At 47.4% G+C, this 16,876-nt stretch overlaps 1 protein-coding gene across 12 annotated transcripts in view; it reads right to left on the reverse strand.

The window, feature by feature from the left end:
* Nucleotides 1-1,727: 1,727 nt before the first annotated feature.
* Nucleotides 1,728-16,876, reverse strand: part of GGT7 (gamma-glutamyltransferase 7) — a 29,192-nt gene continuing 14,043 nt past the window's right edge. For 7 of the 12 annotated variants that reach the window (XM_077948452.1, XM_077948457.1, XM_077948450.1 and 4 more), the window contains 8 exons: nt 13,932-14,019; nt 11,959-12,086; nt 11,694-11,782; nt 9,556-9,705; nt 9,322-9,439; nt 8,411-8,548; nt 7,141-7,240; nt 1,728-2,506 (listed from right to left, as the gene is read on the reverse strand). In XM_077948452.1, the coding sequence (XP_077804578.1) occupies nt 2,343-2,506; nt 7,141-7,240; nt 8,411-8,548; nt 9,322-9,439; nt 9,556-9,705; nt 11,694-11,782; nt 11,959-12,086; nt 13,932-14,019 (975 nt within the window). In that variant the 3' untranslated portion in view covers nt 1,728-2,342. 12 annotated transcript variants of the gene reach the window in all.

A 16,876-nucleotide genomic window follows, 5' to 3' on the forward strand; every position in this document is an offset into this window, starting at 1 on the left:
ATGGCGCGAACCTGGGAGGCGGAGCTTGCAGATCACACCACTGCACTCCAGTCTGGGTGACAGAGCGAGACTCCGTCTGAAAAGAAAAGAAAGAGAAGGAAGAGTTCTATTGGAACACATCCACAGCCATCAGGATGTTGTCTTACACATTGTCTATGGCTGCTTTTGCACTTCAGCAACAAAGTTGAGTAATTACTACAGGAACCATATGACCTACAAAGCCTGAAATATTTACTCTCTGGCCCTTTGTAGGAAAACTCTGCCAACCCCTGCTCTAGGAAGAATATATAGGCCTTCTTTCACCTCCTAAAACATGACACATTCCTTCTCACCACAATGCCTTTGAACATACTGTTCCCTTTGCTAGAATGACATTTTCACATCCCATATCTAATCCTTTCCTGTCAATCCTATTCATCCTCATGACCTTCTCAGGGAGGTTTTTGCAGATCCTCAAACTAGATTAACTTTCTTTCTTTTTTTTTTTTTTTTTTTTTTTGAGACGGAGTCTTGCTCTGTCGCCCAGGCTGGAGTGCAGTGGCAAGATCTCAGCTCACTGCAAGCTCCGCCTCCCGGGTTTACGCCATTCTCCTGCCTCAGCCTCCTGAGTAGCTGGGACTACAGGCGCCCGCCACCTCGCCCGGCTAGTTTTTTGTATTTGTTAGTAGAGACGGGGTTTCACCGTGTTAGCCAGGATGGTCTCGGCCTCCCAAAGTGCTGGGATTACAGGTTTGAGCCAGTGCGCCTAGCCTAGATTAACTTTCTTGATATACATTCTCTTAGTATCCCTCATAGAGCTTATTGTGATGGCAGTTATCCGAATTATCTGTGCTCTTATTTCTTTAACGTTTGACTGCCGCTATAGACTGCAAACCCATTAAAAAATCTGTCTTGGCCGGGCGTGGTGGCTAATGCCTGTAATCCCAGCACTCTGGGAGGCTAAGGTGGGCAGATCACCTGAGGTCGGGAGTTTGAGACCAGGCTGACCAACGTGGTGAAACCCCGTCTCTACAAATACAAAATTAACCAGGCATGGTGGTGCATGCCTGTAATCCCAGCTACTCGGGAGGCTGAGGCAGGAGAATCGCTTGAACCAGGGAGGCAGAGGTTGTGGTGAGCCGAGATCACGCCATTGCACTCCAGCCTGGGCAACAAGCGCAAAACTCTGTTGCAAAAAAAAAAAAAAAAAGCCTGTCTTGTTCAGTGCTGAATCTCTAGTGCCTAACAAAGTACCTGAAGGTACAAAGTAGATGGAGGCATGAATGATATTATCTATAAAAGGTACTTATTGTCTGATATATACTATATGACATATACTTTATAACAAATAGTTCAACTAACAGGTGTGGAATTGGTTAAGAGCACAAATTCCGGGGTTGGACATGCTGAGATGAACCCCAGTTCTTCCATTTAACAGATGAAGAACCTTAGACAAGTCCCTTAACCTCTTTTGGCCTTTTTCCCATCTGTAAAATGGCAATAATATTAGTACCTACTCTGTGAGGCTTGTAATAAAGATTAGATGCTATCTACTATAGTTATTACTGTTGTTATGAATTATTATTATTATTGGTGCATGTCTTAGCTGGACAGCAGATATTATTATGAGTCCTTCAACGCTGACTCCAGGTTACTCTGGAGTCGGTTACTGGGACAGGGTGAGTCGAGGTCTCCTCTCCCACTCCCACTCTCAACCCAGTTAAATATAAATTAAACCACAGCCATAGTTAAGCAACATTCTTTCTTTAATTCCCCTTTGCAAATGGAAGCCCCTGAGCTTGTCCCCACCCCCACCCCATACCCTGGGGACCCCCAGATGCAAGGCCCCCACCTTAACCTGGTGGGAAAAGAGGAGCAACCCCTCCCTATAATGGCCCATTAAAAAATTCCTAGTCATTTAAGAAATGAGGCTGGGAACAGGAGAAAGGAATTAGAAGACAAGGCCCAGGTCAGGCCAGTCTGAAGATGTTGGGGTTGTGAGACCCTTGAGAAGGGTTTGCAAGCACATCCCTAAGCTCAGGGCCAGCATGGCTGAAGGAGGGGAGGTGACACATAGACAGTCTGATTCCTCAAGGTCCTGCCTGCCTGGCTGTGGATGCTGACACTCCTCACCATCATCATCACCATCATCATCACCATCACTACCACCACCACCACCACCACCACCAGCGGCCTCCTGATGGAGAATTTTCCAGTTACTCTGGGATTGGGTTTGCTAAGCATCCCCTCTGGCCCCTGATCTGGGGCATCCATGGGGTCCCCCTGAGACCAAACCTGGGAGAAGGAGGGACTCTGGGAACATGCAAAGTGGGGGAGCAGAGACCCCGCCCCACCCCGCTGCTCTACAGGATGGTGGCTCCAGCTGCATCTGGGCTCCGAGGGTCCTTAACAGCGATGATGAAGTTGTTGGTCCTTCGGCTGCCATGGACCCAGGATAAGACATCTACTTTCTCCACGTGGTGACCCCTGGCTTCCAGGAACTCAATCTCTTCCTCTGTGAACTCACCTGAAAAACCATCCCCGACATACACACATTCAGAATGTACAGGGCACTAGTTCAAGAGTCCTACAGTCAGACCTGATCGTCGTCCTGGCTGCTCCACCACAGAGCTGTATGACCTTGGACAAATCACTTTACCTTGCTGAGCCTCAGTTTCCTCATGTATAAATAGGGATTATATGAGAACATGAAGTTGCAGGGACTAACAGAGATAATGCACACACAGCACTGAACCTTGCATACAGTAAGTGATCAATAATATACAGTCATTCTTCATATTGAAAACAGGACAGATCAGGTGCAGTGGCCCATGCGTGTAATCCCAGCACTTTGGGAGGCTAAGGTGGGAGGATCATTTGAGCCCAGGAGTTTGAGACTAGCCTGGGCAATATAAGGATACCCCATCTCTGCAGAAAATTTAAAAATTAGCTAAGGTTGGTGATACATGCCTGTAGTCCCAGCTACTCAGAAGGCTAAGGTAGGAGGATCGCTTGACCCTGGGAGGCACAAGTTGCAGTAAAGTAAGCTGAGATTGCACCACTGCACTCCAGTATGGGCAACAGAACAAAACCGTGTTTCAAAAAAAAAAAAAAAAGAAAAGAACGGAAGGAAGGGAGGGAGGAAGGAAAAAAAAGAAAAAGAAAAAGGGGCTTTGTGGATCTTCATCTTCACCTGCCAAAGTCAAGCTGCCATCATTACTTGCCAGGATTCCTGCATAATCCACTAACTGGTCTCCCTGCTTCCAGCCCTCCCTTCCTTCCTTACTGGTCTCCCTGCTTTCAGCCTTCCCTCCCTTCCTTCCTTCCTTTTTTTTTTTTTTTTTTTTTTTGAGGTGGAGTGTCGCTCTTGTTGCCCAGGCTGGAGTGCAATGACACGATTTTGGCTCACGGCAACCTCTGCCTCCCGGGTTCAAGTGATTCTCCTGCCTCAGCCTCCCCAGTAGCTGGGATAACAGGCATGAGCCACTATGCCCGGCTAATTTTCTATTTTTTTTAGTAGAGACGGTGTTTCTTCTTGTTGGTCAGGCTGGTCTCGAACTCGCGAGCTCAGGTGATCTGCTCACCTCGGCCTCCCAAAGTGCTTGGATTACAGGCGTGAGCCACCATGCCCGGCCCCCTGCCTTTCTTATAGCCTGTTCAAACAGCAGCCAAGGGGATCCTTTTAAACCATTAGTCAGACCTTGTCACTTCCCCTGCTCAAAGCCCTACAACAGCTTCAACGGCTTTTAGAATAAAATCCAAAGTCCTTACCAAGGTGCCTCTAAGCCCAACATTGTTTGGGACCTTGCTACCTCTCTAAATTCCTTCCCTCATTTCCTTCTATTTCTCACCTTGCTTAACAGTATTCCAGCCACATTGGCCTCGTTGCTGTCCCTTTAGAAGGTCAAACATGTTTCTACTTCATTTCCTTCTATTCCTCACCTTGCTTAACAGTATTCCAGCCACATTGGCCTCGTTGCTGTCCCTTTAGAAGGTCAAACATGTTTCTACTTCATTTCCTTCTATTCCTCACCTTGCTTAACAGTATTCCAGCCACATTGGCCTCGTTGCTGTCCCTTTAGAAGGTCAAACATGTTTCTACTTCAATGCCTTTGCACTTCCTGTTCTTTCCGTCTGGAATGCTCTCCTAGAAAGTCACACTGCTGGTCCCCTTACTTCAGTCCAGTCTTTGGCACCTCTTCAAGAATTTCCTCCATCACTACCTAAAACAGCAGTCCCTACCATATTTACCTTGTTTGGTTTTCTTCCAAAGTACTTACTGATACCTGTATTTGTTTATTTATTTACTGTGTCTCCCTCCACTAGATTATAAGCTTTTTCAAGGTAGGAACGTTGTCTCGTTTGCTATTGATCCCCAGTCCAGGGTCAGTACATAGTAAATATTGAGCAGATACTTACTAGATAGATGAACAAATCCCCATCCCGTTGGATAAGTTCAGGCCCTCATCATCTCTTGCCTGGGCCATATCCCAGCTGCTTCTCGTATGTCCCTGACTTAAATTCTCCTCCCCTCAATCTACCTCCCCTAAATAAGACAAATCAGGTTATGTGTCTCCCCTTCTCAACTGGATAATCTTAAGGCTGACCTCTGTGATAAGCCCTGTAACTCCAATCATACCGCTTCTCAATAAAGATCTAGTCTTCTTCTTTCCCTAATAGGAAGGCTTTCGGCAGCTCTTGAGATGAAGACCCAATCTTGAATAGTATTAAATCACTTAATCGAAAATCTATGTCCTTTGTGGTTCACTTTCAATCCTTTTGATTATGGCAAGGAACAAGTTTCAGTCTGCTCTCTAACACTTCCTAATCTCCTTTAATGGAGAAAGCAGTCTCAGAGCCTTCCATGGGCAACAATATTTAACTAAAAACTGCACGTATCTATTTGTGTAGCTAACAAATAGATGGTAGCTATTTATCATCTATTTGTGGCAAATGATGTCATTTTTCCATTTGTGATTATAATATAAGGTCTATTTTAAAAATACATTTAGGGCCAGGCGTGGTGGCTCACGCCTGTAAATCTAGCACTTCGGGAGGCCGAGGTAGGTGGATTACTTGAGATCAGGAGTTCGAGACCAGCCTGGCCAACATGGGGAAACCCCATCTCTACAAAAATGCAAAAATTAGCCGGCTGTGGTGGCATGTGCACCTGTAATCCCAGCTGCTAGGGAGGCTGAGGCATGAGAATCGCTTGAACCCAGGAGGCGGAGGTTGAAGTGAGCTGAGATCGCACCACTGTACTCCAGCCTGGGCGACAGAGTGAGACTCTATCTCAAAAAAATGATAAAATAAAATACATTTAGGCTAAAAGGAAGTTCATTTATAGAGACATGTTCTGTACATAATGGTTTAGATGGTGTGCAAATGTGGCAAAAGTCACAAAGGTGCTGGGTAAACTCAGAACTCTGGGAAACAACAGCTAGCCTCCCGACTGCTCTCTGAGTCATTCGTTCTGGTTTTTGCCCAGGCTGTTCCTCCTGATCAGAATGTCCTTTACCTCTACATGCCAAATTCCTACTCATACTTCAAGGCCCAGCTACTTGTTGCCTCCTCCATAAAGCCTCCCCAGGGCCTCAGGTGGATGAACTTTCCCTTCACCAAGCCCCCACTCCTTATGCCTCCATCTTAGACTAAGGCCCTGAGGGGAGGACTGGGCTGAGCCCAAATAACTTAGCAGAGAGCCTCACGTTCAACAGAGACCAGCAGATATTTGTTGAACAAAATTCAGTTTCAAGGACGTGGCCTTGTCATCTATCAGCTGGGATCCAAGTGTCGCTGGCCAACTACAGGATGTGATCGTTGAAGATCGCAGTATTTGCTTCTAACATGATTCAGTCCAGCAGATATCAAGAGCTGTGCGGTAAAGAATAGAGTCTTTGGTATCAGCCAGGTGTATGTCCTAATTGAAGTTCTGCCACTTAGTGGTTGATCTTTGACTAGTTTATAACTTCTGTGAGCCTCAGTTTCTTCCTCTATAGAATGGGGATAATATTGAACAGGCAAGGACTGTGTCTCAATCAATTCTGTATTCTTTTGGACTAGTGTCATATTAATATATTGTTATAATAAAAACTCTTCAAAGGTGCACACACTTTCCTGTTTATAAAATTCAGCTGTGCCAAAATTAAGCCCTTAGGTGAAAGTCCATCTCCTCACCATAAGGTCCATGATCTGGCGTCTGCCTGCCGGCCTCTCTGATCTAATTTCATCCTTGCTTACCTTGGTCTCCTTTTTATTCCTCGAACCACCAAGTCCATTCCTGCCCTGAGTTCTTTGTACTTGCTCCCCTGACCTACACAGTTCTGCACCAGTTCTTTGTACAGTGGGCTCTCTCTTACACTTTTTTTTTTTTTTTTTTTTTTTTTTTTTTTTTTAGGAGACAGGATCTCACTCTGTTACCCAGGCTGTAGGGCAGTGGCGTGATCTCGGCTCACTGTAACCTCTGCCTCCCTGGTTCAGGCAATTCTCCTGCCTCAGCCTCCCGAGTAGCTAGAAGCACAGGCACGCACCATGCCTGGCTAATTTAAAAATTTTATAGGGATGGGGGTCTCACTATGTTACCCAGGCTGCTCTTGAACTCCTGGCCTCAAGCGATCCTCCCACCTCAGCCTGGGATTATAGGTCTGAGCCACTGCACCCAGTTTCTTTCTCTCTCTTTAGATCTCAGCTTAAATATCACCAAAGAGAAGTCTTCCTTGATCATTGAATCAGTCATATTATGTCACCCTGCTCTGACTGTTAGCAGAGCACTTATTTGTCTCATATTTCTTTGATGACTTATTTTCCTGTTTGCCTGTAAATGCAGTATCCCCAGCACCTAGGATGATGCCTAGAAAACAGTAGGTGTTCAATACAAACTGTTGAGTAAATGAAGGTCTGAAGAATGAACAACTGTGTCTTATTTTACAAATGAGAAAACTGAGGCTCAGAGTTGAGACATGGATTTCCCAAGGCCACACAACCAGGAAATGGCAAGACTGGTTCCAATCCCCAGATGGTCCACTGCTCCAATAGGAATTTGCCAAATAAAACCAAACTTCACTGGCAGTTGGTGCTGGTTGAGGCATGGGCACCCTTGGGAGGAGTCCTTTCTCTACCAGTCCCTGTGCCCTCCCCACAAGATCTCTCCTCTGCACTCACTGTCCACCTGCAGGAGGTTGGACTGCAGGTCCGGGTGCAGGCGGCCGCGGGCCAGGCTGTCACTCAGGTTCCGGTTCAAGGTCAGGACATTCAGCAGAACCTGTGGTAGCCAAGGAACAGAAAACTCAGGGCTGTCCCCCAGGGCGATGGTCAGGATTCCTCAGCTCCCACCCTTGGTCCAGGCTCCTTACTCTTGAGAACTCTTACACTGGGTGTCATCTGAGCCTCCTAACAGCCCTGGAAGACAGGCAGGCCTGTGATGACTGTTCCCATTTCACAGAGAGGGAAAGTGAAGGCCAGCAAAGGAAATGACTTACTCCAGAGTTTAGAGGAAGCCAGGGAAGATACACCACTAGACCCAAGTCTCCTTAATCTAGCCCAGGGCTCCCTTTTTTTCTCTCTGGATAGGGCAAGGTTAACAGCTAGGGGTGGTCTAGGGCACAATGTGGGTGCCTTTAACTTAGTGGTTAGGAATGTGCATAGGCTCTGGAACCAAACTGCCTCCCCACTCTTTCTAGCTGAAAGTACTTGACCTAATGTCTTAACCTCTCTGGGCTTCAGTTTCCTTATCTATAAAATAGAAATAAGGATTCTCCCCAGAACTGGGAAGGTTAAAATGGTTAACACACATAACACAGTGCCCAGGACTTAGTACGAACTCTTTAAATGTTAGCTATGTTATTACTTCCATTTTAAAGATGAGGAGACTGAGGTTCAGAGCTGTTAAGTGAATGTTCCAGCATCACATGGTTACAAATTGGTAACATTTGGGCTGGAACCCAGGCGTGTCTGATTCCAGAACTCAAGATCGTTAACTCACCACCTACCAGAATAGGTGCCTAGCATATATATCAGATTCTCAAGACATTCAAGGAGCCATTCTGAGATGTTCTGGAGAGAAGCAGGCCCTTCCTTTCAAAATCCCACCCTAAAGAGGCCTGGTTGTCTATTCAGATGCTGGGTAGAGGTGTAATGCGACTTAAGGTTAACAGAACCTAGGCCACCCAGATGCTAACCCCACTTTTCAATCTACTGACCCTGCCATTTCCCCTGCAACCGGGAAAGACAGGAAGCATTGGAGTTCCATTTTCACTAAGAAACTCAGAGCAGCCCGTGTCCACGTTGCCCAGGATGCACCTGGCACAAAGCAGCCTCAGCCCATGTTTGCTGCATGAGGAATGGAAACAAGCCACAGATACGACAGGCATCTGCAATCTAGGCCACAGTTTGGCTCCCGGCTGAAAAAGGCCAACCATGGCATAAACCTCACCTGGGTCAGGCCGCTGAGGCCCCGGGCAGCTCCATTGGCCCCCAGAGCGAGGTAGGTTCCACAGAGCCCCACCGCGGGTCGGACCACTGTGGGCAGCAGGAAAGAGAGTGGCCGCTTCCCTGGCTGCACCGAGTTCTCCTGTTGTTAGAGGACAGAGACCACAAGGGGGAGGTGGGGTAGGACAAGACTGGGAAAGGGCCACTCCACAACCCTTCCAACTGCTCTCCCTCTTCCACATCTTCCACAGGCCCAGTTTTCCTGGGAGACTGGTCTCTTCCCAGACAACAGTTTGCTGTCTGTGAAATGGGTAGGGTGCCTGGATGGGTGGGGTGGATGGGGTATAAGTGGATCCACTGAACTATGAGGCTGCTATGAGTCACAGGAGAAAGGACCAAGCCAAGAAAGATGGCAATGGGGAAGAACAGGATAACCCCACCCTCATCATCTCTATATGTATTTGCCCTACTGGGACCCCAGACTATGGGGGCGTAAGAGTGCTTTTAACTGGATAAAAATTATTAAATCCTTCCTCCTTGGGTCCCTCTTTGGTGCCCAGACATAGGGCTGAGCCCCATCAGCTCAAGCTCACATCGTCACCACTAGTGCTGGAAAGTGCCCAAAACATCAAATCGGAGCCAAAACCCTCATTCTACAGGTGAAGAAATTGCCCAGAGAGGGCAAGATCTTCACGAGGTCACACAGTTAAGACAGTGACAGAATGGGACAAGAGTTCTTCAGACCCACCAGGCTCCATGTCCCAGACTTAGCAGGGCTAGGGATGAGGTGAACTTCTTTAGGCTTCCTTATACTAGAAGATTCTGGAGAAAGTAGGGAGAAAGGGGCAGCCATGCCACTGCACCTCCTACCTATAGGCCTTAGGATCCCCAGGGAAGCAGGGAAGCAAATCTTACCAGGCTGGGTGCAGAGTGGTTAGCCGTCCGGTTGGGCCAGGAGAAGTCTAGCATCTGGCTGTTGAGCAGGATCCCCGAGGGGGTGATAAGACCGCTGCCAAAGGGCTGGTTCAGGGAGCTGGGGGCCGAGGTGGAGTCGGGTGAGCCCTGGCCCATCTTCACCTCTACCCAGCCCCCACCCTCTCTTGGTTCAGAGGATCCCTTGTTCCAGGTTCTGAGTCTGAGCTGGCATACCTAACCATGGCCACAATGAAGTCATCAGGTCCCATGATCAGCACCTGGGCAGCTGTGGGCGCTCCGTCTAGTTCATAGACAGGCAGGAGTGGGGCAGGGGCTGCCTGGGAGTCATTGATATGGCCCCGGAGGTAGGCGGCCTCCACCTTGCTGAAAAGACAAGGGGTGGGAGATGAGCAAACAACAGGCTCTCTATACACCTCACCTACCTCACTTTTGTGGTGTTTGTGTAATTATTTGATGAAATCTACCTCCCTCACTGGACTACTAGAACTATGAGTGCAGAAGCTCATTAATTGCACATAAGAAATACCCAGAAAATAGCTGTTGAATGAATTTATTTAGGTATTATTTAGATTCTTTTCTGGAACCAACTTTTAATTTATTTAATGTTTAAATCAAGAGCCTTTTAGTTATCTGACTTCTTAATCCTTTCAATAAAAGTGCCTGGTGCATAATGGATGATCAGAAAATATTTGTTTTGAATTGACAAACTAGATTCATTTAGACTAATGTTTGTAGTCTAAAGTTTTATTAAGAGTTTAGTTGGGGGAGGATTTTGTATATGAGGATCTTTTTTTTTTTTTTTTTTAATGAGACAGACTTTTGCTGTTACCCAGGCTGGAGCGCAGTGGTGCTATCTCAGCTCACTGCAACCTCTGCTTCCCAGGTTCAAGTGATTCTCCTGCCTCAGCCTCCCAAATACCTGGTATTACAGGCACCTGCCACCACACCCAGCTAATTTTTTTTTGGTATTTTTAGTAGAGACAGGGTTTCGCCATGTTGGCCAGGCTGGTCTTGAACTCCTGACCTCAACTGATCCACTCACCTCGGCCTCCCAAAGTGCTGGGATTATAGGCATGAGCCACCACATCCAGCCAGGATCTTTACTTTCTATTAGAATTTTTTCCCAAGGCACAGAGTAAGTGCTCAATAACTATTTACTGGATGAACTGGTTGAACAGATTTCATATAGGCACATGTGTGTGTGTTTTAGAGCAAAGTTTGCATTGATCTTAGAAACAACATGTAATGCTCCAGACTTTTATAAATTCAACTGAGGCAGGAGGCTGAGGCAGGAGAATTGCTTGAACTCAGGAGGCGGAGGTTGCAGTGAGCCGAGATCATGCCCCTGCACTCCAGCCTGGGTGACACAGCAAGACTCCGTCTTAAAAAAAAAAAAAAAAAAAAAAAAATTCAACTGAGGGTTTCTTACCTAATAACTATGTGTTGGGTTATCCATAGTAGATTAGAGAATAAGTTGCCAAAAATTACTTGAAGACAGTTATCTAATTTTCAACCAAAAAAAGCTTTACATGTATGATTTTGTTTAGTCCTCACCACAACCTCACAAGGTTGATACCATCATTGTCAAGCCCCCTTGTAGAAACTGAGATTTAGAGAGTTTAAATTACTTGCCCAAGGCTGCACAGCTAGCGAAGGGTAAAGCTGGAATTTGAACGTAGGCAGTCTCACCAGAGCCCACAACCTACTATTAGGTTATGTTGCTAATGAAGCTGTATTCCCACCACCTTCAGTATTTGCTTGGAGACTGGTTTTTTTTTTTGGAGACAAAGTCTCACTCTGTCACCCAGGCTGGAGTGCAGTGGCATGGTCTCGGCTCACTGCAACCTCTGCTTCCCAGGTTCAAGTGATTCTCCTGCCTCAGCCTCCCAAGTAGCTGGGACTACAGGCATGGGCCACCACACCCGGCTAATTTTTGTAGTAGAGACAGGGTTTCACTATGTTGGTCAGGCTGGTCTCAAACTCCTGACCTCAGATGATCCCTCCGCCTTGGCCTCCCAAAGTACTGGGATTACAGGTGTGAGCCTCTGCACCCAGCCTTTGTTTGGTATTGAGTTTTCTTTTCCTACTCAAAAGGAGGAGCAGATGGACTCCTATAGGTGCTATGCTAGCCTCAAAAAAATTTAAGAGCCACATGAAGTAGGCCAACTCACTGTGCTGATAGGAAAGGTGAGGTGTACGGAGAGGCACCCAGTGTCATGTTGTGAGTTGGAGTTGAGCTGAAATTGACTTAGGATTTCAGGCCTTTATTGCTACACCAGCTGCTTTTCAACTGACCCTTTCCCCACACCCACCACTGCCTCTGCAGTCCCCAGGTCCTGCCCAAGACCCACCTGAGCATGTCATCCATGCTCTCAGTGATGGTAGAATCATAGATGGGATCTCCCAGTCTGCTGGCCAGGGCTAACGCAATCTTCAGGGTCTGAAAATACAGAGGGGATATGGAAGAGGCTGCCAGACCCCTCCCAGCACCCACACCCAGTGGATTTTCGTGTGTGAGAAAACTTGGAGGTGATTTAGTCCTGCCCTATGGCAGTACCCAATCTCCCCACTCCTAATATCCCTAAATCCAGGGAAAGGCAGAGGGGTCAGCCTTACCTCTGCCACCCAGTGAAGAGCCTGTTCTCGGGATACCAGGCTGGTGAGATTGAAGCCCTCCAGGATGTTGAGAGCACTGATGAGGGCAGGGCCCGTGTGCGGGGGTGGGGGACTAAGAACCAGGTGGCCTGAAAGGACAGGAAGTGACTGATGGCAGGGTAGGGGTCAAGGCACCTTCACATCCCACATCCCATCTCCACATCCCACCATCACACACACTGAGACCACTGCGCTGAACCCCCTCGCCAGATGGGGAAACTGAAGCACTGAGAGGCAAAGAGACCCATTCAGGTTCACATGGCAAGTCAAGGGCAGGGCCAAGACTTGAACTCAGAACACTGGTCTTCAGTTTCCTCTGCCATTGGAGAAAACTAAGCCTCAAGAGGGCTGTGGCTTGCCCAGAGTCACACTGCAGGCTATCAGCAGAGCAGAGCAGAAACAGGTGACCAGATGTCTATATTCCTGGCCTGTCATGTGTCTCCTTTCAGCTCTCCCATAGGCCAGGATACTATCCATGACTCCTGATGGTCTCCATCCAGCCCCAAACCTCTTGGCAGCAGCAACCTTCTCTTCCTATTCTGTTACTAGATGTTTGGACATCAAAGGAATAGCTGATGCATAACACTAACATTAATTAATTCATTTAGTCCTCACGGTGGCTACTGTTATCACACATATTTGATAGTCCAGAAACTGTGGTACAGAGAGACAAGGGGAATCCAGAGCACTTAAGGTACTAGCATTGTTGAGACAACCCAGGCTGGGAAGGGGAAATGGAAAATCCTCATTCAGTGCGTGCTCTGATCAGGGCAACTTCCTACATCATCTCATCAAATCCTCATGGGCATCCTAAGATGTAGGCACTAATATTATTTCCATTTTAAGGAAGGAACCAAGGCTCAGAGTGGGAAGCAGCTTGTTCAAGGCAAATGGCACAGTTGGTACTCAAACCCAGGTCTTCCTAGCTCCAATGCTATGCTTGTTCCTTTTTTCTTTTTATTTATGTGTGTGTGTGTGTGTGAGATAATGGTCTCACTCTGTCACCCAAGCTATAGTGCAGTGGCACAATCATGTTTACTGTAGCCTTCACCTCCCAGGCTTAGGCAGTCCTCCCATCTCAACCTCCTGAGTAGCTAGGACTCCAGGCACACCACGACGCCAGGGTAATTTTTAAATTTTTTATAGAGACCATGTCTCACTATGTTGCCCAGGCTGGTCATGATCTCCTGGGCTTAAGTGATCCTCCTGCCCCAGCAACACAATGTGCTGGAGTTACCGGCCTGAGCCACGGCACCCAGCTGATATGCTCTTTCCATTGCTTCATATTCCACTGCCTCTGGCAGAGGAATCAGGTTGGAGATTGAGGCCTGGAAAGTTGAACTCAGAGAAAACCTTGCCTGGGGCTTGATGTGATCTGGCTCTCCTATAAGGGAAAGAACCTGAGAATCTTCTGAGAAATCCAGCACCTGCCACCTTGGGTTCAGCAAACATGGACCCCACCCATATCATAAGCTTCGTTTTCTGGATTCCCTGTTGGTTTTCTTGAGTTTGGCCAGTTAAGTTCTATTCTCTCCTCCGGCCTCAATTTCCTTTTGGCACAATGAGGAGCTGGGTCTATGACTGTCTTGAAGGTTTGTTCTACGGTGAAGCTTGGATGGACTTTGACAGTGCTGCTGGGGAGAGGGTGGAGGCAACACAGAACCCAAATCAAGAAAACCTATGGCCAGAACCCCAACTTCCAGGTCGGACCTTTTGACCAGGTCCACCCCCCAATATCCTAAATACTTGGGGTAACTGACCCCACAGCTACTTGTGGGCTGGCTCTGGCTTGCTTCACAGTTGGCTGCCCAGGCAGTTCACTGCCTTAGTTTCTCTCCTGTGAAATGGAGAGGAGTCTCTAGGCCAAAACGATGTGGCCATGGACTGGGAGGCTTCTCCTGAGTGGGGACCCTGGGAGCTGGGGGAGAGGTCACCTCTGTACACGCCACACACAGGCTTCTCCACAAGGGCGCTGTAATTGCTGAAGTCCTCTTCGGTTATGACACCCCCTGCATGCTGAGCCTGGAGGGGAGAGAATGAGAGAATGACCTCCCACAACTGTGACATGTGGTTTTGGCCTATAATACATGTTTGGATCACAGACAGGTCAGCTGTTTATAACTTCTGTGGCTTCTGCAACTCCCATCATGGCCTTTAGAGACCCCATTATCCTTAGATACCTGAGAAAAAAGGAAGGGGGAAAAGCACGAACATTGAGCACCTATGATGTGTCAGGCATTATACTGGGTACATTCCATGAATGACCTCTTTAGCTTGCCATTCAAGACCTTTTGTGATCTGGCCCTGGCCTACGCCTCCCACCTCATGTCCTGCTGTTCCCCAGTGAGTTCTATGCAACTGCAGAGTGACCTGAAGTTTCTGAACTCATGCCTTTGTGTCTTTGTACCTGCTGCTCTCTCTGCCTGTGGAAAAGGAAGATTTTCCACTTATGGCACACTTGCCTAGGAGATATCAAAACTGAATGCTGCATCTCACCATAACCAACTAAAGCCACTAGAAAATCATGACTTCGAGTGATCCTGGAAGGACTGACCCTTATTGGACATAACCAAGCAGTCATTATTGACCAATGAACCAATCTGGTACAAACCAATGGGCTCATTCCATCCTATCCAGTGTGCTGACTGTCAACCCTAAATTAGCATAACCACTCTGAATCCTTTCTTTTTTTGTGCTTAGTAGTACTTGAAACCCTTGAGTTATCTATCTTCAGCGAATTACACATTGAATTTTTTTTTTTTTTTTTTTTTGAGGCAGGGTCTTATTCTGTTGCCCAGGCTGGAATGCAGTGGCATGATCATGGCTCACTGTAGCCTCAACCTTCCTAGGCTCAGATGATCCTCCTGCCTCAGACTCCTGAGTAGCTGGGACTATAGGCACATGCCACTATAGCCAAACTATAGCCAAACCTGGCTAATGTTTGTATGTTTTGTAGAGATGAGGTCTCACTATGTTGCCCAGGCTGGTCTCAAACTCCTGAGCTCAAGTGATCCACCCATCTTGGCCTCCCAAAGTGCTGGGATTACAGGCATGAGCTACCATGCCTGGCCCATTAGAATTCTTGAGTTCCTTTTTCTGGCAAGTTAATAAATTCAACTGTGGGTTTCTTTTTGTCAAAGATCTGATGGTCTTTGTTACAATCTCCTGCATTCCCTTTGCCACCTCCAGGAAAGGGCACACAACCCAGGCCTGGCCAATTGGGGCATTCCCTTCTGTGCCACAGTGATTGATTTGGGAATAGTCATGAGACCTATGATGAGCCAATAAGACACAGTTTGGAGGCTTTTGCTGGAACTACTGGGAAGGAGAAATGCTCTTTCTCTGGGATGACTTGCTGGAAGGATGGTCTGATATGGGCTGATGGGGAGCAGGTGGAAAGGATCTGAGAGTGAATCCAAACAAATGAAAGTAGAGTTGAGACAGAGAGAAAGAGGGAGAGCAAATCCTAACACAGTGGATTGATAATCTGGACACAGAAGAATCTAAGCCAGTAATCTCCTGGACTTTCCAGTTAGGTCTGTTTGAGTCTATCACCACATCCAGTGCCCAGCACAGGGCCAGGCACAGAGCAGGCACTCTGTGAATGTTGAATGAATAACAGACCTATTTAATTCCCACAACTGTATGGCAGAGACAGATCTAATCATCCCCATGGCTCAGATGCGAGAACCACTGAGTTAGTCTATGCATCCTTATCATGAACATAATTTTCCATTAGGAGTTTTGCACTATTAATGACAGTTCTCACACCTGTTACTGCCTGAGACTGGGACTCTTTGGGATGGATGTTAACTTTCTGTGTCAATCTTCCCAGTCTTGATAGTCAACAATGAAAGAGGTGCTTCCCTCAGTCCCTAGAAAACCCAAGAGCAGGGAAGGATTATGAGCTTAGGGAAGCTGAGGCCGATACTGGGTCTCTACCAGGCCTGGGAGGGACATGACAAGCCCCCGCACAGGTTGGCATCACCCCTGAGAAGCCCAAAGGTAACTCTGAATCAAGACAGAATACTTCTGGCTGGGGGGGGGCTCACACCTGTAATCCCAGCACTTTGGGAGGCCAAGACAGGTGGATCACTTGAGGTCAGGAGTTCGAGACCAGCCTGGCCAACATGGTGAAACCTCATCTCTACTAAAAATACAAAATTAGCTGGGCGTGGTGGTCCACACCTGTAATCCCAGTTACTCAGGAGGCTGAGGCAGAAGAATCACTTGAACCTGGGAGGCGGAGGTTGCAGTGAGCCAAGATCGCACCACTGCACTCCAGCCTGGGCGACAGAGCGGGACTCCGTCTCAGAAAAAAAAAAAAAAAAAAAAAACACTTCTTTTTTTTTTTTTTTTTTGAGACGGAGTCTCGCTCTGTCGCCCAGGCTGGAGTGTAGTGGCTGGATCTCAGCTCACTGCAAGCTCCACCTCCCGGGTTCGGGCCATTCTCCTGTCTCAGCCTCCTGAGTAGCTGGGACTATAGGCGCCCGCCACCTCGCCCGGCTAGTTTTTTGTATTTTTTAGTAGAGACGGGGTTTCACCGTGTTAGCCAGGATGGTCTCGATCTCCTGACCTAGTGATCCACCCGTCTCGGCCTCCCAAAGTGCTGGGATTACAGGCTTGAGCCACCGCGCCCGGCCGAAAAAAAAAAAACACTTCTATCATCCCAGGAGGTTTTTCATGTCATATCCCAGTCAACTCCTCCCAGCCCCACCAACCATTGATCTGATTTCTGTCACTAGAGGTTAGTTTTGACTATTCTAAAATTTCAAATGAACATCATCCACAGTAAATAATATAGAAAGAAAGGGAGGTAGGGAAGGAAGGAAGGAAAAAATGCAGACAAGGATGTCCTGCAATAGGGACCTTGGGGCAT

This window comes from Macaca mulatta, chromosome 10 (genome assembly GCF_049350105.2).
Source record: "Macaca mulatta isolate MMU2019108-1 chromosome 10, T2T-MMU8v2.0, whole genome shotgun sequence".
Lineage (NCBI taxonomy): Eukaryota > Metazoa > Chordata > Mammalia > Primates > Cercopithecidae > Macaca > Macaca mulatta.